Source organism: Cyprinus carpio, chromosome B9 (genome assembly GCF_018340385.1).
Source record: "Cyprinus carpio isolate SPL01 chromosome B9, ASM1834038v1, whole genome shotgun sequence".
Lineage (NCBI taxonomy): Eukaryota > Metazoa > Chordata > Actinopteri > Cypriniformes > Cyprinidae > Cyprinus > Cyprinus carpio.
The window spans coordinates 14,104,346-14,130,434 of record NC_056605.1 but is presented as its reverse complement, the minus strand read 5'-3'; the positions used below and the strand labels follow the sequence as shown (position 1 = coordinate 14,130,434).

General features: G+C 37.5%; 3 protein-coding genes across 3 annotated transcripts; 1 reads left to right on the top strand and 2 right to left on the bottom strand.

Moving 5' to 3' along the window:
• On the bottom strand, positions 1 to 8,003 carry si:dkey-100n23.5 (cyclic AMP receptor-like protein A). The gene is made up of 15 exons (XM_042731071.1): positions 7,786 to 8,003; positions 7,170 to 7,222; positions 7,028 to 7,082; positions 5,952 to 6,008; positions 5,782 to 5,842; positions 5,367 to 5,454; positions 5,191 to 5,280; positions 5,061 to 5,099; positions 4,039 to 4,117; positions 3,582 to 3,629; positions 3,405 to 3,487; positions 2,935 to 3,076; positions 1,483 to 2,832; positions 810 to 902; positions 1 to 599 (listed from the first exon to the last, which is right to left on the bottom strand). Exons 1-13 carry the CDS (start codon positions 7,861 to 7,863, stop codon positions 2,656 to 2,658), a joined length of 1,050 nt encoding a protein of 349 aa, XP_042587005.1. The 5' UTR covers positions 7,864 to 8,003; the 3' UTR covers positions 1 to 599; positions 810 to 902; positions 1,483 to 2,655.
• A 1,023-nt stretch (positions 8,004 to 9,026) lies between these two features.
• mid1ip1a (MID1 interacting protein 1a) lies at positions 9,027 to 10,281 on the bottom strand. The gene has a single exon (XM_042731070.1). The coding sequence runs from the start codon at positions 10,197 to 10,199 to the stop codon at positions 9,741 to 9,743; it is 459 nt and encodes a 152-aa protein (XP_042587004.1). The 5' UTR covers positions 10,200 to 10,281; the 3' UTR covers positions 9,027 to 9,740.
• A 6,048-nt stretch (positions 10,282 to 16,329) lies between these two features.
• rpgra (retinitis pigmentosa GTPase regulator a) lies at positions 16,330 to 25,830 on the top strand. The gene is made up of 14 exons (XM_042731069.1): positions 16,330 to 16,602; positions 16,940 to 17,065; positions 17,156 to 17,248; positions 17,325 to 17,387; positions 17,586 to 17,744; positions 17,841 to 17,990; positions 18,113 to 18,268; positions 18,578 to 18,733; positions 19,280 to 19,404; positions 19,531 to 19,785; positions 20,505 to 20,697; positions 20,957 to 21,027; positions 21,153 to 24,062; positions 24,133 to 25,830. The coding sequence occupies exons 1-14, from the start codon at positions 16,572 to 16,574 to the stop codon at positions 25,447 to 25,449; spliced, it is 5,805 nt and encodes a 1,934-aa protein (XP_042587003.1). The 5' UTR covers positions 16,330 to 16,571; the 3' UTR covers positions 25,450 to 25,830.
• Positions 25,831 to 26,089: the final 259 nt, after the last annotated feature.

Genomic DNA, 26,089 nt, shown 5'->3' with positions numbered 1-26,089 from the left:
AAAGACTGGACCATTTTATTAGTTGTTTTTATCATTACAATAATTACATAATCTCATAAAGAGCGTCAGCTGTTATTGTTACTGACAGCAATATGTCTTCAGTCAGTCTACAGTCAGTTAGTTGATGAGTATAAATACAAAAGCTGCAGGTAAACATCACATCTGAACCACCCCTGAGGCAGAGGTTGATGAACAGACCTTCACAAACTACAGCTGATGGGAAACAGAAAAGGAGAAAGAGACAAAGAAAGAGAGAGGAGGAGCAAGTGTTGGCACCCAAGAACAAAAGGTCTCGCAGAGCAAAACTGGACTGATGTCAGATGTTTACTACAATCTGCCTTCCGCTTTTAAAACCTCTACTTAAAAGACCAGCTTAGATGGCCTTGTTATAACACTAGCATCCAAAGACAACACATGCTGGTGTCCAGCAATGCTGTTTTTTCAGCCTCCATTGTGCCCAGATTTGCTTCTGCGTGACCTTTAACCTCAGGAACCACATTTCTGCACAGCTGTCTCTGTAGAGGCAGATGACCCAGCAGCACCCTCAGGCTCTGGAGCGGGCATTAATGCTGCGTCTGATGCATAGCGCTCCTTTTTACCTGGAAACACAAACATTTGACATTTGAACACACCATCTGTGCAATGTGGAATGAACACTGATTCACTTTAATGTACCTCTGTACTTTGCCTCAATCAAGACAGAGTAATAAAACACTGACATACACGTTCACCCTATGTTCTTTTCTTTATGTTTTCTGTGTGTGTGTGTGTGTGTGTGTGTGTGTGAGAGAGAGAGAGAGATACCTCACCTTTAGCCAGACTACATGGTGTGAGCACAGGTTGTTCTGCTTGCTCTCCCTCTGTAAGGGCAGCGCGGATCTTGCGCACCACGTAGACGCTGGCTGTAGGGAAATGTTAAAAATCACACACAAAACATCATACAAATACACAAATCAAAATTCACTATACACTAGGTGATCCCATAAGGCACAATTCTTTCATAAAAATAAAAAGAATGAGAAATTCTTTAATTAAAATCTCATCATTATTTTTTTTTTCTCTAAATGCAGTGTGGTGATACCATAGTACAGTGATCATATCAGATGGAAATACTATAGTGCTTTGAATTTAACCATGGTAATAATGAAGAATCGTTGTATTTAAATCATACTATATCAAAAAAGGTCATATCGTTTTGTTAATTTTTGTTAATTAAAAATACACAGTTGACATAACCTAAACCTGAAATATACATATAACTTATACGTTATGTATATGCATTACTACAATGTTTAACGAACATTATTTTGTACATACTATATATATATATACATGTACACGAATTATAAATGAAACAAGCAGTGATTAGACCGTACAGTATTTTTATATTCATAATATTATAGGTGTTTATCGCGTAAACAGAAACTGAAAGGTTCGAATCTTTTGTTCTAATGTTAAACGCTTTAAAGAACTACGTCTTACCTTTTATCAGAAGTCATACCATCGTGTAGGCTTCAGATCGTACAGTTTCGTACCAATAAATTTGCCTTCAATCACAGGCTATGAATGTTATGTAGTTGTTCCGGAAGCGCCCTGTCTCTTTTTGTAGTAGTTTCACCAGCTGCTGTTATGAAAATATGTTACGTATGGGTTACTGTAGCATTTCTCATCAGTCTTACAACGTACTTATCATTGATTGGCTGCTTTGCCACTTAAGATGAGTTGTTCACCAATCGCTATGAAACGCGCTGAGATGACGACATACAACACGGCCAATCAGAAAAACACAAGATAAAAATTAGATCCCGTTTTGTTTATAATATTTATCACCTTTTATTTATATTAAACACTTTAAATAATATTTATTTCATTCATTTTACATAGAGCCATAGAGATGGAAAATGGTACATTTCTGACTAGAATAAAGTGTTCACACTTCTGTCCATTAAGTGGCTTTCATAAGACTACGTTACACAAACATACACCAGTTTAAAGTTTATTATCACTGATTTATTCCGTTTAGACTTTTTATAACCTTCATGAAGCAGTTCATGGGAAACATGTCAGGGCTTTCTCATGAATCATCCTGGCTTAAGTACTAAGAGACTCAATATCTTGACTTAATTAACTTGATTAACTGAAGTTAATAAGAGTGCCAGCTCTTTCTACTCGACAAAAGACACACAAACACAAAATAAATGTTATTAGATTTGTATTTTAAATTTGTTGAACCTGCAAACGATACAAAAATATAGCGTACATTTTCATAAATATAATAGTAAAACATGCTCAAATGTTTTCAAAGTAAATGTCTGAAATACTCAGCTGAATGAAATAGAAAAGGCAGTCTTTAATTCCATTATATACAACACACATTATTTTGAGGCGGTAAACAGCTTGATTGAAAGCTTTTCCACATTAATACAGTAGAAAAAATCTTGTGCTTCTACCCATCATTAATGGCAAAGGAAGACATACAATCAACCATCCTCTTTTCTGTTTTCCAACTATAATCATACATGCTATAATTAAAGTGTCAACATGAAAGCTGCAACAAGGAAACACTGATAGAAATTCTTTAAAGGCAAAGAATGCAAAAAATATGCACACACACACACACACACACACACACACACACACATGCACACACACTTTCTAAACATTCTCCCAGGGTCCCCTATCTTTTAAGATCATGTCCGGGCTGTAAAATAGGATGTTGTTGTCCTCATCGTCGGAATCGGAGTGTGTATTGAGGTCATGTGTGTATCTTACATTTGCAGCATGGTACTCTCCGATCATTGTGCTGTCACACAGCCGAGACTGGATAGCCATCTGAAGAAAAATGTTACACGAACAAGAGATTGAAATCAAACAGAATGCTAAGGTGACTAACCACAGCTGACCATGGCTGAGACCAGTGAGCATGAACTGTACCTTTATTCCTGTTGTACTCAGCTGACTCCAGGTGTCCTTACCGAAGACAAGAGCATTTGCAAGCCCATGCAAGGGTGCACTGAGCACGTGCAATAACGTCAGAGAAAACACAGGGTCCTCAGGGTAAGCAGCATTATGAAGTCTGCAGAAACACACATACAGATCAGACACACATGCACAAAAACGCACCCAAAGGTATTTAATAAGTATTTAAAAATAATTCTATTTTATGAAACAACAGTAACATTACAATACTGATATTTATAGTGGTCTTAATTTCTATGCTTTCCATTGTTAAACTACAAGACATCTATTTTGGTGTAAAACTGCTGCGATATCTTGAAGCTCCTCTTATGTTGATTGATTTACTCTCTATTACAAATTTAGACTTCAGGTAAAAAAAAAAAGGAAATGTGTATTTATACAGAATTTACATCCCTGTAAGATGTGGTGAGAAAAAGCTCAGTTACCGATTTATGAGGGGGAAGATAGAGACGAGCAGATAGACAGAGGGATACCACTTCAACGGTCTGATCTCTTCAGCTAGAGAGATCTGCAGGAAGTAGTATTAATACATAAATATATCGACCAGTAGATGGCAGCATTTTTACATCTGCACATACACAGATAAATATACACACACATACCTTCCTCCTCTCTCTTTCTGGGTTAAAGGTGCCCAACCAGGAACGCATCTGAAATAAATACAGCAATTTTAGACATGCATTTATGGATCATTATGTTTTATATGGCTGATCGGCACTGCCCCGGCACAAATCCAATCATCTATTTCGTGGTATTTTAATGTACACTGCTGAGTGTACCACAGTAAGACCTGTGTAGAGTACACAGATGCCTGCACGTACATGAGCGGATTCATTGCGTCAGTGTGTGTCAGAAACTGCCAGACGTGCAAAATGTTCTGGAATGTGGAATGTCACTTTCAGCCAAACTGTGGTAAGTCAGTGTTAACAGAGAACAAGAAGGAGATAAAGCTGTTTATTTACAATGCATTTTAATTACACACCTAGGTTAGACAGCAAGTTGCCATGAAATCAAATTTGGGAAGCAGTGAGACAATTTTTTACAATCACATTCACTCACCCTCTCGTTGGCCACACAGATGATTCGAGCATAGCAGCAGGTCATGAGGATAATCAGGCTAAACAGAGGAATGTACCATCTGCAAATAAACAATACTTTACACCTCAAACAAGAAAATACACAAACAGTGGCCTCAAAAAGTATTTGGACACTTGATAGTGTGCTTGTTCTATTCTTCTGTAAAATAAGGTTACACTTTATTTTAAGCTGACCTTGCTACAGTATAATTATACATTTAAGTAATGAGTAATATTAGTTAACTACATGTACTTACTATATGGTTAGGGTTTGGTTTAGGGTTACTTGCATGCAATTATGCATAACTAATTGTAATTATTATAATAGTAAGTACATGTAATGTGTAACAAGGACACCTTAAAATAAAGTGTTGCCTAAAATAAACACCTGGGGATGCAACAATATTAAAACTCAGGCTGATAACTGGCTAAAGACAATTATTTTCATCTTAAAGCCACTAACTGATAAAAGGGCAATATTCTAATATATTATTAATTATATCATCATTATCTTATATCATATTTGTAATAATTAAAAATTATGAAAAGTATGAAAAACTGATTCATTTAACTCTATTAATAAGTTTTAAAAGATTACTTTGAAGTGATTGTTGGATGTAAAAATACAATTAAATATTCAACATCAACCGATACTGATCAATTAAATATTGGCTGATAACAGATACAGTACAGATATCTTGTGCATTCATAGAAATATTATACAGCATTCATGCATTTAAGGTGTCCAAATGGTGAACAATCCTTAACACAGCATAACTGGACATAATAAATGGTGAAAAACACTTAAAAACTCCAGCATGCACAGTAACCTGTCAGAAAGAATGGGAACGGAAATTCCTGACATTCAAATAGCATGAGCTACGTGAGCCTCTGAAAAATGATGCAACTCATAACATAGTTTCAATTGTCCAACACAAATTCATTCCTAGAAACAACATGCATTTCCGCAAACACTCACACACATGCTGAACATTACAAACTTACATGCCAAACCTCCACCCGACATGCTTATCTGTGATCCAACTGCAGGAAAACAATGAGACAGGAAGAACTGATGATGACTGTAGTGATATGATTGCAATTAAGAATATATCAAAAGTCAAAGGCCACTCACCACCAGGCTCCAGAGGGGCCGTAGTATCCAGCCATCAGGGGGAGGGTGGACATGAGCAGAGGAACCCCCCATGCCACCAAATGATACGGTCTGAGAAACACATACAGATATTAGGAACGCTCTATCTGTATGTATACACAACTAAACGTGTTTATTTGTGTGTGTGTGGGACTCACATTTCATAATGTTCAGTTCTGATTTCTCTCACCAGGTTCAGGTACAGATTAAATGTAATAAGACAAACCCACATCAGTGCGGTCCAGTCTGAAACAAACAACGAAAACTATAATAACTATTGCAACAGCAGTTTATTATGACACAGTGTCAATACAGGATGTACAGTAGTCTTTCTATTTTGATGCACTAAAGTTACTTCCTTTCCACTTAAATGACTTTATTAAGTAATATCACACTGCATGTGTTTTTTGTGTTGTGAATTTGATGTATTCAAATGTCTTCTGCTAGTTACATCAAAGCCAAAAATAAATAAATCCTCTTACTATCCCATCTCAGAACGGATTATCTGTTACTTTACATATACATAACAATGCACATATGAACACACATCTTTAAATCAGTTGCCAAATTTACCAAAATATGTGAGCCACCAGGCTTGAAAATTACACAGAGACCCCTCCAGATGAGACTCTCCCTGTAGATAAGAAGAAAGCAACAGGTGTGATGAAATAAAGTTATTACAAAAGGAAAAAATCTCCAAACATGTCTCTCTCTCTCACACACAAAGGAATCAGTGAACTCACCATAACATAAGCAACACTGTCAAAGGCTGCAGCTATTGTCAGACTGAATATCATTTTCTGAAGGACAAAGGAAAAAAGACATACACGTATGAAATACTGATGAAAAGTTTAAATTTTACTCCAAATAATTCATAATAATCAACAATATGACCGAATATGAAAATTACAGGTTAGAATTACATAAATTATACTACTAGTTTGGGGTCTACAACATTTTTGCTAATATTATGGTCACCAAGGCAGCATTTATTTTATCGAAAATACAGTAAGAACAGTAATGTTGTGAAATATTACTGCAATTGAAAATAACTGTTTTCTGTTTGAATATATTTTAAAATGACGTGACGTGACATTCATTCAGCCAAGTATGGTGACCCATACTCAGAATTAGTGCTCTGCATTTAACCCATCCGAAGTGCACACACACAGAGCAGTGAACACACACACACACTGTGAACACACACCCGGAGCAGTGGGCAGCCATTTTATGCTGCGGCGCCCGGGGAGCAGTTGGGGGTTCGATGCCTTGCTCAAGGGCACCTAAGTCGTGGTATTGAAGGTGGAGAGAGAACTGTACATGCACTCCCCCCCACCCACAATTCCTGCCGGCCCGAGACTCGAACTCGCAACCCTTCGATTGGGAGTCCGACTCTCTAACCATTAGGCCACGACTCCCCCGTGGAGTATAATTTCAATATTACATTTTCAATAATTTAAAATGTAAATTATTTATATTTCAGCAGCCATTACTCCACTTGTCAGTGTCACATGATCCTTCAGAAATCATTCCAATATGCTGATTATTTAAGAAACATTTTTCATTATTGTCAATGTTGAGATTTTCTAATATTATTGTGAAAACTGTGAAACATTTTTTCAGAGTTCTTTGATTTAATGAAATGTTTAAAAAATCATTACAAAATAAAAACAATGCACTTTATTGAATTTATTTTGGGTTTGTGTGTAAAATAGTGTAGTCTGTTGTCACTTTTAATCAATTTAACTCATCCTTGCTGGATACAAGTATTAATTTATTTAAAAAAAAAAAAACCTTTGAACCATAACACACACTGTACCTGAGCCAAAGAGTTATATCGGCGGAGCAGCCATATTGCAAACAGCATGAAAAGGCTACACAAAAGGGAATTTTAATAAAGTTAAGGATGCTCAAAGGCCACTTTAAAACAAAGAAACAATGTGCAATATAATTTGACTCACCATGCCACTAGTGAAAATGTCCCTGTGGCTCTTTTCACGTTAAGAATCACATCCTGTGGATTAAAACACATACATAAATCTAATAAAAACTAAAAAAAAGAGAGAAAAAAATAAATCAAGAAGGAAAAGGACACACTGACTTTAATTCCAAGAAGACAATAACATTTAGTGCAATCAGCTTTTTTTATTCAATAACCCTTTCAGAAGCACTTTCACATTTTCTTCTTTTTTAAATAAATACCTCGGTTCTTTACATTTTTTTCCTAACAGTACCCAGGTTTACACTTTCAGACACTTCCCATCAAAGAAATGTAAGCAGTCAGGTGTTTTCCTGCTCCTCGTGTGTTGGGTCCTCTCAGAGATCAATAAATGATTCATTTCCTATCGAACTTATCTCACCGGGACTCTTCTTATGAATTTCCCACAGAAATGTTTAAATGTTTAACTCAAATTAAGTTGTCATAAATCACTCCATACTATCTTACTTTAATCTCTTTCTTTCAGTAAAAGTATTAGTGAACATCATCATGGCTGGAAAGGATGATGTCATGTTGTGGTTAGCGTGAGGGCTAACAAGTTAGCATTGCAGTAGTTTTTAAAACATGTTTATACTTACACATCGATAGTCATCGGGTACGTTGAAGGAAGTACAACGGGTGCTGCTAGTGTTGTTAACTGGATGCTCATCTCCCATTATTATTCTTTCTTTTTACTAACTAATATTTCGATGTGGAGTGCACACATCATGAGAACAACACAGCCACATTGACATGTAAGGAGTGCGCAGAGGGACAAAAACACAGCGAGACGAAACGCGGTGACGTTTCCGCTTCGCAGAAACTCTTTGGCAATATTTTTGGAGACAGAACGTTATTATCTCTACAGACTAAGCTGTTGTTTATACTGTGAGATCATAATAAAATAATATCGACACTCTGTGTTGATTTCAATTTATATTGTTCTGAGATAAATGAGGAAATGTTACTTCGAATCAGATTTTATTTATTTAAAATGAACGAATGAAACTGTTCAGCATTATGTTTTGCTGTGATAACTGATTTTTTTTTATTTATTTTTTTTACTTTTTTTATTTTTTTAAGTGTTATGCTTTGCTTTAGTTTTCACAATATGGTAAGAAACAAGAAGGCGAGGTGACAGAGATTCATTCAGAGAACGTGGTGTGACAGTTCACGCCTTTTGTCAAAATGTTTATTTAGGTTTAGGTCCAAAAAAGAAGAATCTTTGGTATCCTAGAAGGCATTGTGCAATAATAATGTGTATTGTTTACATAAATGTATATGAATATAAACATTATTTCGATTTTTCAAATGATTGTGTTTTGGAAATGAACTTTGATCACTTTTATTCACACTCCTAAATTTGGAGACTCCATCTTTCACAGATTAGAACACCACATTTTATTGTAAACTACCACACCCTATTTGTGAAAATATTTGTTTCCTCTCATGTCTGCTCACATGGGCACAAGTGTATTATTTATGGCCCCTTTGTATATTTTTGTTCTGAAAATAAATGGGCCTAACGGTTTCATTGTCTCACTTAACATTGTATGCACATACTAAATAGGAAAATGGACAATAATGGATAAATGGGAATTGAATAGATTACAGAATGTTAGATTAAATGTGATTACAACTGTTTATTGTTTCATGCCATTATGTCCAATGTCTAATCCATCCACATTCTCAGAAATGAAAGTTATTTAAATGATGAACTTTTACTATAAGGAATGAAGAGTATGTGTGAGGCTAATTTGTAAAACAGGCACAGGATGTGCGTAAGCCTATTGATTATGTATTTTTGTGCATGATTACGACTAAACAATCACACATTATATGTTTTCAAATTACAAAAGTTTATTTTGTAGTAAAAAACAATTCAATACAAAATACAGCAAATGATTTTAACAATCATACTGGATTTTAGGCACAGTTTAAGACAGAATCTCATGGAGCTCATCATGACACACACACAGTGATTTTCAGAGCCTCCACATCATTGACTCACAGGATGATTCAGAAATAGTTTCAGGTCATTAGCAGGGAACATTCCCAAGGATTTTCTACATGGTTTCTGCTTCATCAATATAAGTTCTCACCATACAAACTATCAGTTCTTCAAGTCATCAGTCCTCTGGAACACACAGCAACTTCATAGGACAACAACCTTTCTCTCAAAAAATGACAAAGAATGGAAAAATAAAAGCTTTCAATTATACATAACACATAAATAGACTTAAATATCAAGGTAAGGCATGGCAACCAGCCATTTAAACGGAGATTTAGTTTTTTTGTTTTTTAAAAAACAGGGGAAACTGTCAGTGCAAATAAAATGCCATAAGACAAGAAGCAGCCCTTACAATACGTCAGTGATCAACACCAAAACCAATACTACAACAAACCCACTTTCCCCTCTCGGTTTGCCTTGCATTTTAACTTTTGACAGTTTAACTTCTGTTCGGTCAGTCCATTTGGTAGCTCTTCTTCAAAGGCAAAATAAATCATATTAGATCAGAATACTTCATCATCTCCCAATAGATCATGATGCAGTTCACTGTCCCCAGCCAGAGATGCCAATCTCCTGCTTGTATCGGTTGGTCAGGTTGTTGGCTTGGCTTGTAAGTTTGGACAGCACCCCATGCAAGCCCTTCAGATGGTACTGCAGGAGCTGCTCCAGGTCCATGTCGCTCTCCGGCTCTGTGCGCACTGGCTCCGGCCCTGTCATGTCTTTCTTGCGCCTCTGCTCCTCTGCGCGCATGACGCCCCACTCGACGTTGTTCCGGATGGACTTGAGCTGGCTGTAGTAGCTGTACATGTCGGCCTCAGCATCCCGCAGGTAGCTACCCGGGTCGTTGGTTAGCTTCTGCTGCTCTTTCTCTTGGTCCAGCGGCACATCTCTCAGCAGACTCGGCACCATGACCGTCTGATCCATGTTGTTGACGGCGCCGATGAAGCGGTTCATTGCCGTGAACAGAGCGTTCTTCTGGCTGAGGGGCTCGGACATCTGCATTTTGCTGGTTTATGAGGATCAATTCGAGAGTAGTACGTTTGTCTTTCGTGCGCTTAGTTGTTTCTGAAGGTCTGCATTCCCTACGTTTAATTTATACCTGACTGTTTTTGCTCTTGGGCGTCACCGAAACCTGTTGGTCCGGTCTGGGATGTCAGATCGGCCAAAACCAGATTCCAACTGCAAGACACAAACCTCCGCACGGCCCATAGACACACAGGGAGCGGCACGAAAGTGCATTGATCGATGGGTTGCATAATAATTTACATTACATAAAAATAAAAAAAAAAACATGAAAGGATGTGAAAAGCACCACATATTACTTTGATTTTTAAATAATTTTCACACATGACGAAAAATAATAGCTGCTTATAGGCCTAGATGTGTTATGGCTATGTAAATGAAGTGTAGTTCAAAGGCTAACAATATTAATAAGAGTTAAAAGGGTAAATGATTTTGAATACTTGAGTAAATAACATTTGTTTCTTGCTAACTAAATCTAATCTTTAAATGCTTTGCCGATTAGTAACATTGAGGCCAAAAGTTACATGCTTGAGTTATGAATAGGCCTATTAATGTTTAAAGTCGTTATCATGCCACAGAAGCAAAATATGAATGAACCCCACAGGAAGGACAAATGAGATTATATCTTAGTTGTTTCGTCTAGGTGACAAGAGATCAAATAGAGAAAAATTTGACTTTTGTTAAACTTTTATGGCTTGTTACAGTTTTCTCCTGATGAAGACTAACATCTCAAGCTTTGCTCAGATTCAAGTTTCAACATGAAAAGATTTCAGAATGAACTTTTCAAGCATTTCTCATCTGATTTTCCTGACACTAAATGATCTGAGCTATGCCAAAATCCACATACATCTTCATTTTTCTGCGCTTTCTCTGTCAAAGATTGCTTCAAATGTTTAAGAAGAAGAAACATCTAAAAGCTTATATGTAAAAGAATTGTAACAGGAACTTAACTGAGAACTCAATTAAGTCTCCTGTAAAAAAGACAATTCCTCTTGAAAATGTGTGTATATATTTTTATTAAATCAATGGTCTGAGGGCCAAACTTATGTGCAAATTGAAACAGTTGAAAAGTTGACTAGATGCTTTTTTGTTCCTTAAAATGGGTTTTAGGGGCATGTTTCTCTCCTCTCTTTTATGGACTTATGTCTTTTGCTCAGATCTTTTAGAATGCTTATGTAAAATGCTCTGAAACTGTCCCTTCTGGCTTGTTGAATTAATCTGAATGCCCAGAGGGGATTTGGTTTGTTGTCCAATTCTACAAATGAACACAAGAGGACACTATAAAGTATTCAGATGCAAATTTCAAACAATTAGGACCCCAACTGCAAGAGGCCCCTCCCCTTGAACGCAGATGCGCCAATGGCAGTCGAGTATCAGTTGCTCGGGAAGCGGAACTCGGACATCTTTAGGTTTCAGCGCCATAGAGAAACATTGGAGGATCCGAAGCTTAGGTCAAAAACACATAAACAAAGGTCTACATTTCAGTGCCACTCCATATTAAACTAGTTAAATGTACATAAATTTAATCATACCCTGCGGTACATGAACAGTGTTAATCTGGGATGTTTCATCCGCGATCGTGACGACCGTAGTACGAGACTTCTCCTGCTTGTATTGTGATCTGTAAACCCTCACCTCGAGTTACCCACCATATTTATTTAAAAATCTTTTATACATCCCTCCACTGGATATTTAATTCCCAATTGAATGATGGCCCTTCTGTGTCCAAAATTGTTCAAAAAACATTGTGGGACAAGGTTTTCACACGAACAGCTGTCATTGTGAGACTGTGAGCAGCTCTGTTTGTTTGTCCGAAGTGAGCAACAGTAACTAAGGGGGGCGGGGTTTACCAATATGTCATTATCTACTGTTAACATTATAGTTATAAAAAATTACAACGGTTTATGTCTTATTTGTCTTTCTATGTTGCAGTCATGTCTGAAACCCAATTCAGTATGCGCAAAAATGAAAACACACAGGCAAGGCCACAGCTGAAGAGGGTCAAACAATGTTTAGATGAGATAAGATCACAGCAAGGTTTCAGTTTAAATAATTGTACATACCAAGTCATAGAAAGGGAAGCCGAAACACCTTTGCAATGACAAGAATGTCTCGGATGATTTAGAAACCTGTTCTTCTGCTCTAATCTCCACCCTTGTTCTAGGTTCTTCTCTGTCTCGCCCTGAGTATCACTTGTTCTCTTTTACCATTTAAGTGTACGCATTGTGTGATTTCTTGTAACTATAACATTGTCTCTTTTTCTTGCAGTGTGCCTTCACCTAATTCAGTTGTTGATAGTTTCCCTCCTTTGAGTCTGATCTCACACTGATCTGATATGCTTACAAGGCAGCAGTCAAGACAGTGGAAGGTCACAGTGAAACTAAAAAATGAAGAATTGCTGACCCCACATTCATGCTAAAACACATGCATATCTTATCGTGAAATGATCAGTAGCCTAGCCATAACATGAAAATACCATAGTGGCTTTAAATGCATGCCCACATATAACCACCTATTTACTTTAAATCACGTTGCACAGCTGGTCTCTATTTTTGTCCTGCAGAGTTAGACATGCAAGGTATGACCTAAAAGAGTGTATCTGTTATGTAAAATGTTTTTTTCTCTGCATTTAAGGTGACATAGATGCCAAATCCCATAATTACAAAGAAACCTAAAGAGACAAAATGAAAGTCTTATAGAGACTGAATATGAATTGTATTATTGTTTTTTGCTCAGTGCATTTTGCAACCCCTTTCTGTTGTAAAAAATAAGTTAATTGCAGTGTCCATCCTGCCCTTTGTAATTTAAAGAAATTGAATGTTTCAAATGTGGTAACATATACTAGTATTTCTCACAATGCCACAGCACCCTCTATAGGTCTTAAAGGTATTTGCATCACCAAAATTAAATATTTTAATATAAAGGGGTCATATGATGTTGCTAAAAAGAATATTATTTGGTGTATTTGGTGTAATGAAATGTGTTTATGTGGTTTAAAGTAAAAAAAAAAAAAAAACATTATTTTCCACATAATGTACATTATTGTTTCTCCTCTGTGCCCCAATTTCTTAAACGCATCATTTTTTACAAAGCTCAGCGGTCTGAAAAGCGAGGTGTGCTCTGATTGGCCAGCTATCCAGTGCATTGTGATTGGCCTAATACCTCAAGCGTGTGACAGAAACGTTACGCCCCTTACCATACTATGATGTATGCCCCAGTCAGAACACTGGTGCGACAAGACAATAAAGGCCAGGACACACCGGGCCGACTTCAAAGAAATATAGTGGCAACGAAAGCCGATGGTGTTATCGTCTCACATCGGCAGCTCGGACCAAAAATGCTGCGCTCGAATACAGCGCATAGACTACAGCCGACGGCACACTAACACGTGCGTTCTGCACATGCGTTAGACGAATTAACTGTCTATATCAGCAGCTATCAATAGTATATATTTGTCATTCAAAAGGAGAAACTGAAACAAAGATATACAAGATAAACGCAGATATATGAAATGTAAACAAAGCAGCGCTTGCTTACCATTTTGAATATCAGTAACATTGATAACTTTAATCATTTTAAGTGGCTCATGTTATGAAAACATTCACGTATTAGAATGATTGGGAAAGATCACGTAACATTTAAACAGCCTTCTCTCTGTACCGCCTTCATTTACATGCTTGTTTTCGCTTTAATTCTTGGCACTGACCCGTTTGCTAAAATTATCATCCAATCAGAGCTCTCACTCACACCCACGGCCCTGACGTCAACATGTTGAATGGATCAAACTGCCGCCATGTGAGCCCGACGAGTGGAACACACCAAACAAACTAGTGTGACCGTCGCTAGCTGTCGGCCTGATGTTGGCCAACTGCCGATCGTTGGCTTGGTGTGTGCCGGCCTTAACAATAAAACCCATTACAAACGAGCCATTTGTTGCATCCAGTGGGGACATAATTACTGATTATAATGACTTTTAATCCGTTTTTATAAGTTGCGTTGCATCGTGTCGTGTAAACATAAAACCGTTTCTGCATTTGTGATCGGAGAAACAACAAGCGCTGCTCTACACTGCTCAAAACTCGTGTGTTACATATGTAAACGTACTTACAGACTGTGAGTCAGAACAGCCAGCACTGTAGTCTACTCTCCCAGGATCAGGAAACAGTCCTCCATAAAATGTGCTGCACACATCTGAATATTTGGGTTGAACTGTTCTGGAACAGTGTTGTAAATACAACTTAACCTCTGATTTCTAGTTGTGTCGTCTTTTGGAAGGCCAAACAAAGTATTTTCGGTTTCACAACGAAACACAGCGTCTCCGCAACATGATGGCTGCGGTGGCAGCAACAATAAAGTTACGCCTTCTTTCTTTGCGTGAACATTTGGGCGGCGTTATGCAAATCTTCCCACACAGTGACGTAGACATGTGGGGGCGTGTTTAAACGAGGCGTTTTAGGAGGGTGTGGACGAGTCTTAACTTTTATAAAGAATTTCTCTTTGGGTTTGAGACTTTAGTCTTAGCTTCTTTAGGGATCTTATCTATTCACAAACAGCTTGTAACACTCCAAAAAGAAAGAAAAACTTGAAATCGCATCATATGACCCCTTTAAGTTTGTAAAAAGTATTTTTCACACATTAAATAAAAGGATTTAATAATTGTTTATTTCTGCATTTCTTCTTTCATCTTAAACCCCCCATTGGCCAAGAATGATAAATATTATAATTTACAATTATAGATGACAGACAGGTGACAGTATTCTGTTTTTGTTTTTTTCTTAAATATTTAAAAAAAAATGTGAATTTGGGAATTTGTGGCATGTAGTCTCTCGAGTGATGTTAGCATCTGGCTCATAACCCTAAAGACAAAAGGTTAATTAAAAGTATTATTTTTTTTAAAAATTTTATATTTTTAATGTATAAAACAGATCTAAAGAAGGTGGACCTTAGGTGTGGCCACTTTTAGATTGACACCTAGTTTAGCCAATGACATCATAAAGGAGTGAAGAACATTGTTTCCATCACCTATCCAAGCTAAAGTGAGGCCTTTTAATGAGCCATAGTGCTGCTGTAAGAGTGAAAAAGAACATGTTAGTGTATGTACTTGTGTGAATGTGTGTGTGTCTGTATCAGTGAGTGAGTACCTGTAGTGTCAGTAGGTCAGCCAGAACCTGTAAAGGGTGGTAGAGGTCAGATAGGCCATTAATGATAGGTATAGAAGTGTCTATATGCAGGTGCTCCAGAGATGATTGATTTTACACCCGAGCTCACACAACATCTGCCAAACCAGGTTAACACTGAGCTGCTTTTCCCAATCTGTGGACATGAAATACACATGATACTGTTGCAAAATTACTTAAGCATAAAAAAATATTCAAATATCCTTTATAAAAATAGTCAATAATATAAGATTTTTAAACAACATTTTTAAATTCTTATAAAAGCAGATTTTCTGACTTCATAAATTGAAGGAATAGTGTATTCATATATTCAAAAATATTTTCCAAGCACAGAGATTATTTAAAATTGTTAAAAACTTAACTGGGTAATAAAAAAACAAAAAAACAAAATCGGAGTCTAAAGAATAAATGTTATGTGTTATGTTAAAAGGCCATGTTATTAGCCAAATGCTCTTTTATAAAGTATTTTTCTTCAATATTTTATGCTTAACCGATCAGCTTGTAACTTTCATCACATCCATGACTATGTAATTAATCCATTCTCTGTTAAACATAATGCAATGTGATAATTAATATTATCAATGAAAATTATTATACAATGTCACTCAAAATTTTAGACAGCAGCTAAATTTTCGACTCGCCTATATTTCCTGCTTTGGCAATATTTTTCCAATTTCCGACTAAAATATATTATGTTTTTAACAGCAAACATTTTACTGACATAGGCCTATTACAGAGCTCAAAGCGGCACAGCCAAATCCAATCGTTTCCACGCGCTCCCTGCCATGCAGCATTGGGGCCGTGGCTAACGGGATGAAAAGGGGAGGGACAAGTAACTGTGTGCGTGGTGAGTGGCAGCTCTCGTGCACATACTCTTTTATCCCAGCTGCTTCCACAGTCCCTGCCACCGTGTGAAAAACCCTCTCTCTCTCTCTCTCTCTCTCTCGCTCTCTCTCTACACCTTCGTTAAAATATTCCATTAATATAATATAGGTTTCCTTTCTTCATTAATGAAATAACTGTAAAGTTACAACAAAGAGCAAACCCTGATTAGGATTTTCTTTCTTTTTTCGGTTGCCAGGGTAACGTTTACTTCCGGTTCAGCTGTAACTCTTCAGCAGGGAACAGCTGACAGTTTAGGAATGTCATCTGCAGAACAGAGGTGTAAGAGGTGATGACAGGAGAAACAGACACAGAAATACCAGGTAAACTGTGCCTTTATAATGATCTATCTATCTATCTATCTATCTATCTATCTATCTGTCTGTCTGTCTGTCTGTCTGTCTGTCTGTCTAGTTATCTATGTAGGTACGTGTATTTTACAAGCACATGCTTGTAAGACTCACAGTATGTGACACCATAATCATGTCTTTGAGCTCCTAGAGCATTACCCTCACACAGGCTATTCTGGGAAGCTGGAAGCTTTCTAAGGATTTAAACGGACCATCTTACTGAGCGTGTGGAGGTTTGCTCTTTGCTCCATGTGAACAACTGTTACTGAGGACATATGTTGTCCTGAACTTATGTGTTTCCTTATTGCAGAAACAGGTGCTGTATTCACCTTTGGAAAGAGTAAAATAGCAAACAATGTACCCAGCAGGTTATGGCTGAAGAATGATATACCTGTGCACGTCTCATGTGGACAGTCACACTCTGCCTTTGTAACAGGTTGTAATCTCTCTATATTCACATTGTCATTTTGTAACTGTAGCTATATTTTGTAATAAAAGTCTCTTTAATGATCTTTTTTTTTTTCAGAGCAGGGCCGTTTGTTTGTGTTTGGAAATAATAACAGAGGTCAGCTTGGTCTTCAAACCAAAGGACCGGTGAATAAACCAACCTGTGTTAAAGGTGAGACATAGACATGCATGCGTGCTGTTTTATAAAGATCACACTTTTTTATTCACCTTTTTATTTGTCTACCCAGTTCTTAAAGGGGAGAGAGCTCAGTTTGTTGCCTGCGGGACTGATCACACACTCGTAAACACCTGTATGTAAAGCAAACTGGAGTACAAAACTTTTGTAACATCATAAATGTCTTTACTGTCACTTTTAATCAATTTAATTAGTGCTCGCTGAAGTTCTAAAATTGACTTACTGACCCCTATCTTTTGAATAATAGCAGTTTATCACAGAATTATGAGTAAGATGAAGTAGGTAAGTGAATATATCTGTGGGGTTTCTCCAGCACAAGGGGAAATTTTTGCAGCTGGAGGAAACAGTGATGGACAGCTGGGATTGGGCCACTGTAATGACAGCATTTCTTTCCAGCGGCTCCACCCCTTCTGTGACTATACTCCAATCAAATTGCTCTCTGCAGGTGGCCACACCTCTGCTGCACTTACAGGTAACAATGATATACAAGTGATTTTTTCTATACTTGATATAAAATATGCATTGATAATTGATATGTATTTAAATAATAAATCTGTACATTTTTTAGAGGATGGCAGGCTGTTTCTGTGGGGTGATAACTCTGTTGGTCAGCTTGGTTTGGGGAATGACAGTCATGCCTTATTGCCTAAAGAACTGAAACTGGGACAGACCATTCAGTGGGTCTCATGTGGATATAGACACTCAGCTCTGGTCACAGGTGAGCGCTTGTCAGTCAACTCTATTCACAAACATGAACATGAAAACCATGCTGTTATTTATTTTTGAGGAAGTACTTTAGCCCCTGGCTAAATAAATTGTGGGGAATTTGGTATGTTTCAGATAATGGGGATGTTTTCACTTTCGGGGAGAGTGCAGACGGACGACTGGGCCTTTCTGTTCATCAGCTGGCCAACCATAGTGAGCCTCAGCGAGTGGAATCTCTGCAGGGGGTTCTGCAGGTGGCATGTGGAGGCAAGCACACGCTAGCACTTACAGGTGATGAAAATATACACAACAGTGACCTACAAACATTTGGACACTTCAACTGCATGAATTTCAATCCATTAAATACATTTTATTATCCACTAGATAACAAAATATCAAACCAAGTGGCATTTAAAACTGAAATCAAAACTTTGATATGTTGTTATCTAATGCAGTGACAAATGCAAATAAGTTTCGAAATACTTCTTGAGGACACTGAATGCTCTTATGATATCATACATTTACAATTGTCTTTCTTTCCCTTTTTTCTCTCATTGTTTGTTTTGATGTTAATTGTGTTTTTAACTCTCTTTCCTGTAGAGGATGACTTATATTCTTTTGGCCGTGGGGAGTTTGGGCAGTTAGGGTTGGGGACACTTATGTTTCTAGCAGACACACCTGTTGCTGTTGGCCACTTCAGGAAAGGCAGGGTCACTCATGTCACATGTGGTGAAAACCACAGTGCACTAATAACAGGTAACATATACACACTGTTAAATTAGGGCTTTCAGAGGATTAAAATAATAATTTTTATTATTTTTAATAATCAATTTCTTGTTAAAGTGATTAACCTAAAGTATAGCATTTACTTAAATTTGCATCTAAACATATTGTCATACATTTTAAAATGTGGTGCATTCAGTTTTTAATAAGTGGTATGTGGTAAGTATAAGTGGTTTGCAGATAAATCAAGCATGGTGCTAGTTCTGGCAGGTCATGTGAATCAAGCTTGTATCGACTGACTCTCAACTAATCCACAATATCATGACATTCTTTTATAAGGCCTATTCAGTACTATTCAGCAGCTTTCTTGCTTTCTTAGGAGCAAATTAGCCTTCTCCATCCCCAGCTCCTCCTTTCATCACTTTTCATCCTTTTGTAGTCATTTCATACACATTCCATTAGTTCACATTTGACAGTTCCAAAAAATGAACATATGCTTTATATAGGTTTTATATACATTTGTGGATTATATAGTTACATAGTATTTAAATGCACGCATTCTCTGTTTTTTTGCTTAAGACAGTGGTCTTCTCTACACATTTGGAGATGGTCGTCATGGGAAGTTGGGCCTTGGAGATGAGAACTTCACCAATCAGTTCACTCCAACTGTATGCCAGAGGTTCTTTGATTACTCTGTCATGACTGTAAGTTCTCTGATACTTCCTTATCATGCTCATGTTTTCCTATGTATATTGACCTAAGGAAATATCACATGAAACTGTGTATTTTTGTAGTTACTAAGTGCTGTATTTATTATATTTGTGCCGTAGGTGGCATGTGGTTCCAGTCACATGCTGGTGTTCGCACGGCCACGGCAACAGGAAAGTGAAGAAGTTTGTTTAGAGGATGAAGATGTTACCTACTCTTACCTGGACAGGTGTTACTCCTCAATGTTACAGGGGCAACCTTTAGAGCATATTCCAGACCCAGCACCTGCTCTAGCCTTGCAACCCACCTTTCTCCCCTCATCTCTTCCAACGTCTCACCGCTGGAGCCTATCAACACGTGCCAGACGAAGACAGAGGGTAAGAAACTGACCACTTGAGTTAAACAAGTTAGGTGTTAGACTTCTGGTGTTCTATGTAGGTTCTATGGCCATCTATGCACTGCAAAAGAGAGATGTTTAAGGACGTTTCTTTAGCTTTGGGCATGGAACGGGTTGATTTCTTAAACTAAAAATAACCGATCTCTACACTTTCTCTGTTATATGAGGGTCACATTAAAACTGGTTTGGAAACTTATTTCTATGCCATTCATGAATATATTTTATTCTTTTATCCTTTCCCTGACCCAGATTTTAAATCTTAAAATAAGACAAATCCATCATAAAAATAAATGATTATAAAATTATATTATTGAAAATATTCATCATTTTAAAAGTATGATCATCTAAACAAAGAGTGCAATAACATAAATGTAATATTTTGTTGTGTGAAAATGATGTGTATAAATATTAAAGTTAAAATATAACATATAGATATAAAGTTGAAAATAAAGTTATTTTCATATAGTTAGTGTACTACTTTACCAAGGAGCATAATGAAATATGAGACTTGTGATGTGTAATGAAAACAAAGAAACATCAAGGTTAATACAGAACACTTTTGTGTCATTTCAAGTCAAGCTGTATATTTAAATTATTAAATTATATGTGCAAAATATTCTAAAATTGTATGTGACATTCTGAAAAGAAACTAAACTAATGAGAGTGTAAAAATATGTTTTGTGTGTGTGTGTGTTTCAAGAGAGCTCATCTGCACAGTTTGGCCCAGAATTTTGCAATCTTCCTCCTCCTACAACTGGCTTTACTGCACTAGCCCTGACAGGCAACATCTTCCATCCCAGATCTCCAACTGACACTCCTAAACGTTTCAAAACTGAAGCCTTTGTGGAATCGGCTTCTACCTCAATCACACTGCCTGCTAGGACAACACCACGTAAATATATATATATATATATATATATATATATATATATATATATATATATATATATATATATATATATATATATATATATATTTTTTTTTTTTTTTATGTTCTCCCAAAACCTCTCTTTATTCATTTATTAGCTATCCATGATTCATAAATCGCTTACTGCAATTTTGTACTCACTAAATATAGCTGTAAATGATCCAAAACATCAGTAAAAAACATGATTGTTATTAATGACCAGCTGTCTTTCTTGTGAATACAGTCACACAGATCACAAAGAACGAAGAGGACCGCCATAGTGTTGGAACATCTGAAAACAGCATATCAGACGAGGTGCACAAAAGCTGTTTCACTGTGCTCAAGATGACAAAATTAATTTTTGAAAAATTATTTATAATATGTATAACTGAGTTTGATGTATATTGTATAATTAAAGGGTGTAATGTTTGATTTGACAGACACATGAAGAGAATAAGCATTCTGGGATGGTGGAGAATATACCTCAACAGTCTCCACCCACCAAAGTACAGGCTGGTTCTGTTTCTCATTCATCAGTGACAGAATCTCCACCATCAAGGAACCTAAAAAACAAGAAGCCAAGGTCTGGAGATCCAAAGAACCCTGCCATGGCGGAGGAACATTCTTATGTTACAGCATCACAAAGCAAAATGCAATCCAAAACATACAAAAAAACTATCCAGAGTACAAAAAATAAATCTAAAAGTCAAGTAGTAGAGGTCAGATTATCTTCAGATAGAATGTCAGCTAAGGAAAAGGAGGGAAGCAGTGAAACATCTAGTACTAATATTGATCCAAGGGACAAAATTTCAAAAGTAGACAAATATAGTAAAGTTCAACACACAGATTCCAGAGGTCAAGAGGTCACTGCTCTTGCTGAGATGGAGAAGAAGCCCAAATCAAGTCCAACTGAAATTCAAAAGACTTTCTCCAGAAGTTCTCCAGTTCAGGAAGTTAAACAAGTTAGAACAACGCCCACAAAAGTTCAAGAGGTGAAATCTCCCAAAATCAAAGAGATGGGAATTCCAGTAGGAACTACAAAAAGGGCCAAGTCGCCAGTCAAGGTTCAAAATGTGCCCTCCGGCACCATAGAGGTTAGCAAAGTTGAATCAACACCTCAGGCAGATGCTCAAAGAGACATCGAGGCATCCCTTGGAAAGGCTCAAGAGGTCAGATCAACACTGATCAACACACAAGAACTGGGAAACTCAACACCAGTCAAGATTCCAGCTAAAATGCAAAACACTTCAAAAAAAGGAAAAGAAAAGAATGATGTTGACACAGAAGAAAGCTCAAGTGAACTTAAACCAAAGAAAGCAAAAAAGAAGAGATCAGATAAGGAGACAGCCCCGATGTCAGAAACAGCACCCAAAACACCCAGTCCTCTATCAGTTTCTAAACCCAAACGAATATCTAAAGCAAAAAAGGGAAAACCTGTGGAGTCTAAGAACTCAAACTTCCAGCTTAAACATGCAATGCCAGCACAAGAAAAAATAGAAATCAAAAGGGAAAATGATAGTAAAATACCTCAGAACTCTGATATATCCTTTCCCCCAATAAAGAACCAAAAATCAGTAGGAACTGCAGAAAAAAGCCAATCAGCTTCCAACTTGCAGCCTGATCAAAAACATAGTCAGTCGCTCACTGATAAAGTGCTTACTGAACCGAAACATGAATTTCCATCTATTAAAAGCTTAGCTCCAGAAAGAGGCCACTCATTTTCCAGTTTATGGTCCAATAACCAATCAGCAACCAATAAATCTTCTACCACCAAAGAAACCGAATCATCATCTGGTAAATTATTAAGTCCATCAAGTGCATCACCACAACACAAGCAGTCACCACTAATAGAAAATAAATTTACCAGAAAAACAGTTGAACATAAAGAGCCAGACAGGATGCCACAGGCTGAGCCAGGCATTATGGGTAGTGTAGTTTCATCACTACCAGCCATGGGTATAGCAAGTGCTGCACCACTGCTGATAAAAGCAGCTGAAGTTCTTTCTGAAACCCAACCAGAACCAAGTATTGAGATGTCCTCACATGTATCAGTGTCAAAGGATACATCAGGAAGCAATATCCTGCTAGAACAGGAAGTGGACCAGGACAGCACAGTTCAGGATGTATCAGCAATTAAGGAAAGGGATGGCCGCATAATCAGACAGCAGAGTGCACAAGATCAAAATGAGCTAGTTTCAAATGAAAATGAAATGAGTGGTGATGGAAAAATAGAGGAAGAAGAACATGTGAAGTATACTGAGACAGAGAGAGAGGAGGAGGGATGTGAAGAAGAGAGTCTCGTTGAGGAAGAAGATGAACTTGAGGAGGTTGGGCAGGAAGAGGAGAACAATGCTGTTGAAGATGAAGAAGAAAGAGAGAGTAAGAATTATGAAGATAGGGGAGAGAGTGCTCAACAGGGGGAGGAGGAAAGTGAAGAAGAGAGAAGTGAGGCAGCCAGAGAGGAAGAGGATGACAGCAATAGCGGACAGAGCAGCAAAAGTGAGGGAGAGATGAGTAAAGGGGAAGAAAGTGGAGATGAGACTGAAAGAGAAGAGGGAGAGCAGAGTGAGGGACAAGAGAAAGAGGAGTGTGAGGATGGAGAAACTGATGAAAAGGAGGAAGAAGATGAAGAGAGTGGTGGTGAAGACAAGGAAGACGAGAGGGAGAGCTGGGATGAGGGGAGTGAGAGAGAGGTGGAAGAAGAGGAGAAAACAGATGCAAAGGAGGAGCAGGAAGGAGAGAGCAGTAATGAGGAGAAAACAGATGAACAATCTGAAAGCGACAACGATCAAAAGAATGAGAGGTCAGATGAAGAGGAGGCAGAGAGTGAAGAAAAGGATGAGAGTAAGGAAGAGGAGGAAGAGAATGAGACAGTGGAAGGAGAGGGAGGACAGGAAGAAAAGGGGGAAGAAGGGAGCGAAGAAGAGGATGAAGTAGGAAATGAAGATGAGGATGAAAATCAAGAAGAAGAGAGTGATCATGAAGAGGAGGATGAAAGCAGAAACCAGGCAAAAGAAGAGGAAGAGGAAGAAGAGAATAACGAAGAGGAAGAGGGTGAAGAAGACAAGGAAGAGGAGGTGGATGAAGAGGAAAATAATGAAGAACTTAAAGACAAGAAAGATGGGGTCACAAACAAGAGTGAAGAAGAGGAGAGTGTGAGAGAAAAAGAAGAGCGACAGAATGAAGTGGAAGCTGAAGATGAGGAAAAAATGTCTGAGACAGATGGAGACGGAGAAAAACAAGAAGGGGATCAACAGATTGAGGAAGAGGATGGAGAAAAAGAAGAGAACAAAAAAGAAGGGGAAATGGATACAGGTGAAGAGAAGTTTAGAGAAGAAGAGAATCTTGACATTTAAAAAAAACAAAAAAAAAAAAGAGATAAATAAAAATAAACAGACAAACAAAATGAAATAAAGGGAGGAAGAAAATAATGAGGAAGAAGGTGGACATGAGGAAGAAGCAGAAGAGGAAGAAATAGACCAGAAGGAAGAGAATAAAACAACAGAGAGAAGTCAGAGAAAACAGAGAGAAACTAACGAAGAAGAAAAAGAGGGAGGTGAAGAAGCAGAAGAAGAGGAGGAGGAAGAAGCAGAGCAGAAAAATAAGAATATAAAAACAAAGAAAAACAGAAGGAAACAGAGAGAAACTAGTGAGGAGGAAGAAGAACAGGAAGAAGAGAGTGAGGAAGAGGAGGAAGAATCTGAGCAGGAAGAAAAGAATATAAAAACAGAGAAAAACAGGAGGAAATCGAGAGAAACTAGTGAAGAGGAAGAAGAACAGGAAGAAGAGAGTGAGGAAGAGGAGGAAGAATCTGAGCAAGAAGAAAAGAATATAAAATTAGAAAGTAGTGAAGAGGAAGAAGAGAGTGAGGAAGAGGAGGAAGAATCTGAGCAGGAAGAAAAGAATATAAAAACAGAGAAAAACAGGAGGAAATCGAGAGAAACTAGTGAAGAGGAAGAAGAACAGGAAGAAGAGAGTGAGGAAGAGGAGGAAGAATCTGAGCAAGAAGAAAAGAATATAAAATTAGAAAGTAGTGAAGAGGAAGAAGAGATTGAGGAAGAGGAGGAAGAATCTGAGCAGGAAGAAAAGAATATAAAATTAGAGAAAAACAGGAGGAAACCGAGAGAAACTAGTGAAGAGGAAGAAGAACAGGAAGAAGAGAGTGAGGAAGAGGAGGAGGAGGAGGAAATAGAGCAGAAAGAAAAGAATATAGAATTAGAAAGTAGTGAAGAGGAAGAAGAACAGAGTGAAGGTGATGATGAGGAAGAGGAGGAAGAAGAAACAGAGCATAAAGAAAAGAATAATAAAAAAGATAAACATGAAAGCAATGAGGAAGAAGAACAGGAAGAAGAGGGTGAGGAAGAGGAGGAGGAAGAAACAGAGCGGAAAGAAGAGAATATAAAAAATAAGAGGAAACAGAGAGAAACTAGTGAAGAAGAAGAAGAACAGGAGGAAGAGACTGAGGAAGAGGAGGAGGAAGGGGAAGAACAAGAAGCTGAGGAGGAAGAAGAAGGTGAGGAAGAAGAGCAAGAGGAAGAAAACACCAAAAAAGTACCAAAGCAGAAAGCCAAACCAGATGCGTTACCTCCGCGCAGACAGACAAATGCACAGAGAGACAGACAGAAGACTAGACAAAGACATCAACAGAATGTTAAAGGGAAGAAGCAAACAGCTAGTGGTGCTCAGGACCCTCAGTTCTGGAACAATGTCCTACCACAGTATCTAAACCTTAAATGATCCCAAAGTGAGCAGCACACTACAAACACAGAGACCACCCTGAACATCTGCCTGTATATGGAGAGCTCACAGGCCTTGACATTTGAAAAGTGTTGTGGATCAGTTCTTTAAACAGGGAAACACAAAATGTGGTTGATGGATGTTGGAGAAGTTAACGTATTATGGTTTGTATTCTGATTTAGTATAATATACATCCCTTAAAGGGCTGGTTGTTACTCACGTCTTTATGAGGATTCTTGAATATCAAGTGCCTTGACTGAAATTATTCCAATCATATATTCAGGTATATATTGTCATAGTGTTTATATGAATGTTAATCTTCAAGTGCAGATGCGTGAAGTATTTATTTCTGTGTACACAAAGTAAAATAAACCACTGCTTTGGTGAAAATGTTTTATGTTACTGTTCTATTGACATTACTTTTCCAAGACCTGGTCTGTCATTAACAGCATACCAGACTCACTGTAAATGATTACTGCAATTTACAAGTGCAAGAGAACAGACAGTCACGCACCTACATACTATGATTTAACTGTGAAGTTAATAAGATTTTGCTCTCAAGAGCTGTTACTAAAGAAAAGAAAAAGTGTGTTGGTTTCTTTAGTGAATAAATTATGAAGTACAATGTTCTCTCACTCTG

Bases quoted from the DNA above. Each gene is read 5' to 3' on its own strand.
- mid1ip1a (XM_042731070.1), bottom strand. From the start codon at position 10,199: ATGCAGATGTCCGAGCCCCTCAGCCAGAAGAACGCTCTGTTCACGGCA.
- si:dkey-100n23.5 (XM_042731071.1), bottom strand. From the start codon at position 7,863: ATGGGAGATGAGCATCCAGTTAACAACACTAGCAGCACCCGTTGTACT. The intron at 5,455-5,781 runs GTAAATTTGGCA...TGTTTGTTTCAG, and splicing joins CTGGTGGCTCACATATTTTG to ACTGGACCGCACTGATGTGG. The intron at 5,100-5,190 runs GTGAGTGGCCTT...GTTTTCCTGCAG, and splicing joins GGCCCCTCTGGAGCCTGGTG to TTGGATCACAGATAAGCATG.
- rpgra (XM_042731069.1), top strand. From the start codon at position 16,572: ATGACAGGAGAAACAGACACAGAAATACCAG. The intron at 17,066-17,155 runs GTTGTAATCTCT...TTTTTTTTTCAG, and splicing joins ACACTCTGCCTTTGTAACAG to AGCAGGGCCGTTTGTTTGTG. The intron at 17,249-17,324 runs GTGAGACATAGA...TTGTCTACCCAG, and splicing joins TAAACCAACCTGTGTTAAAG to TTCTTAAAGGGGAGAGAGCT.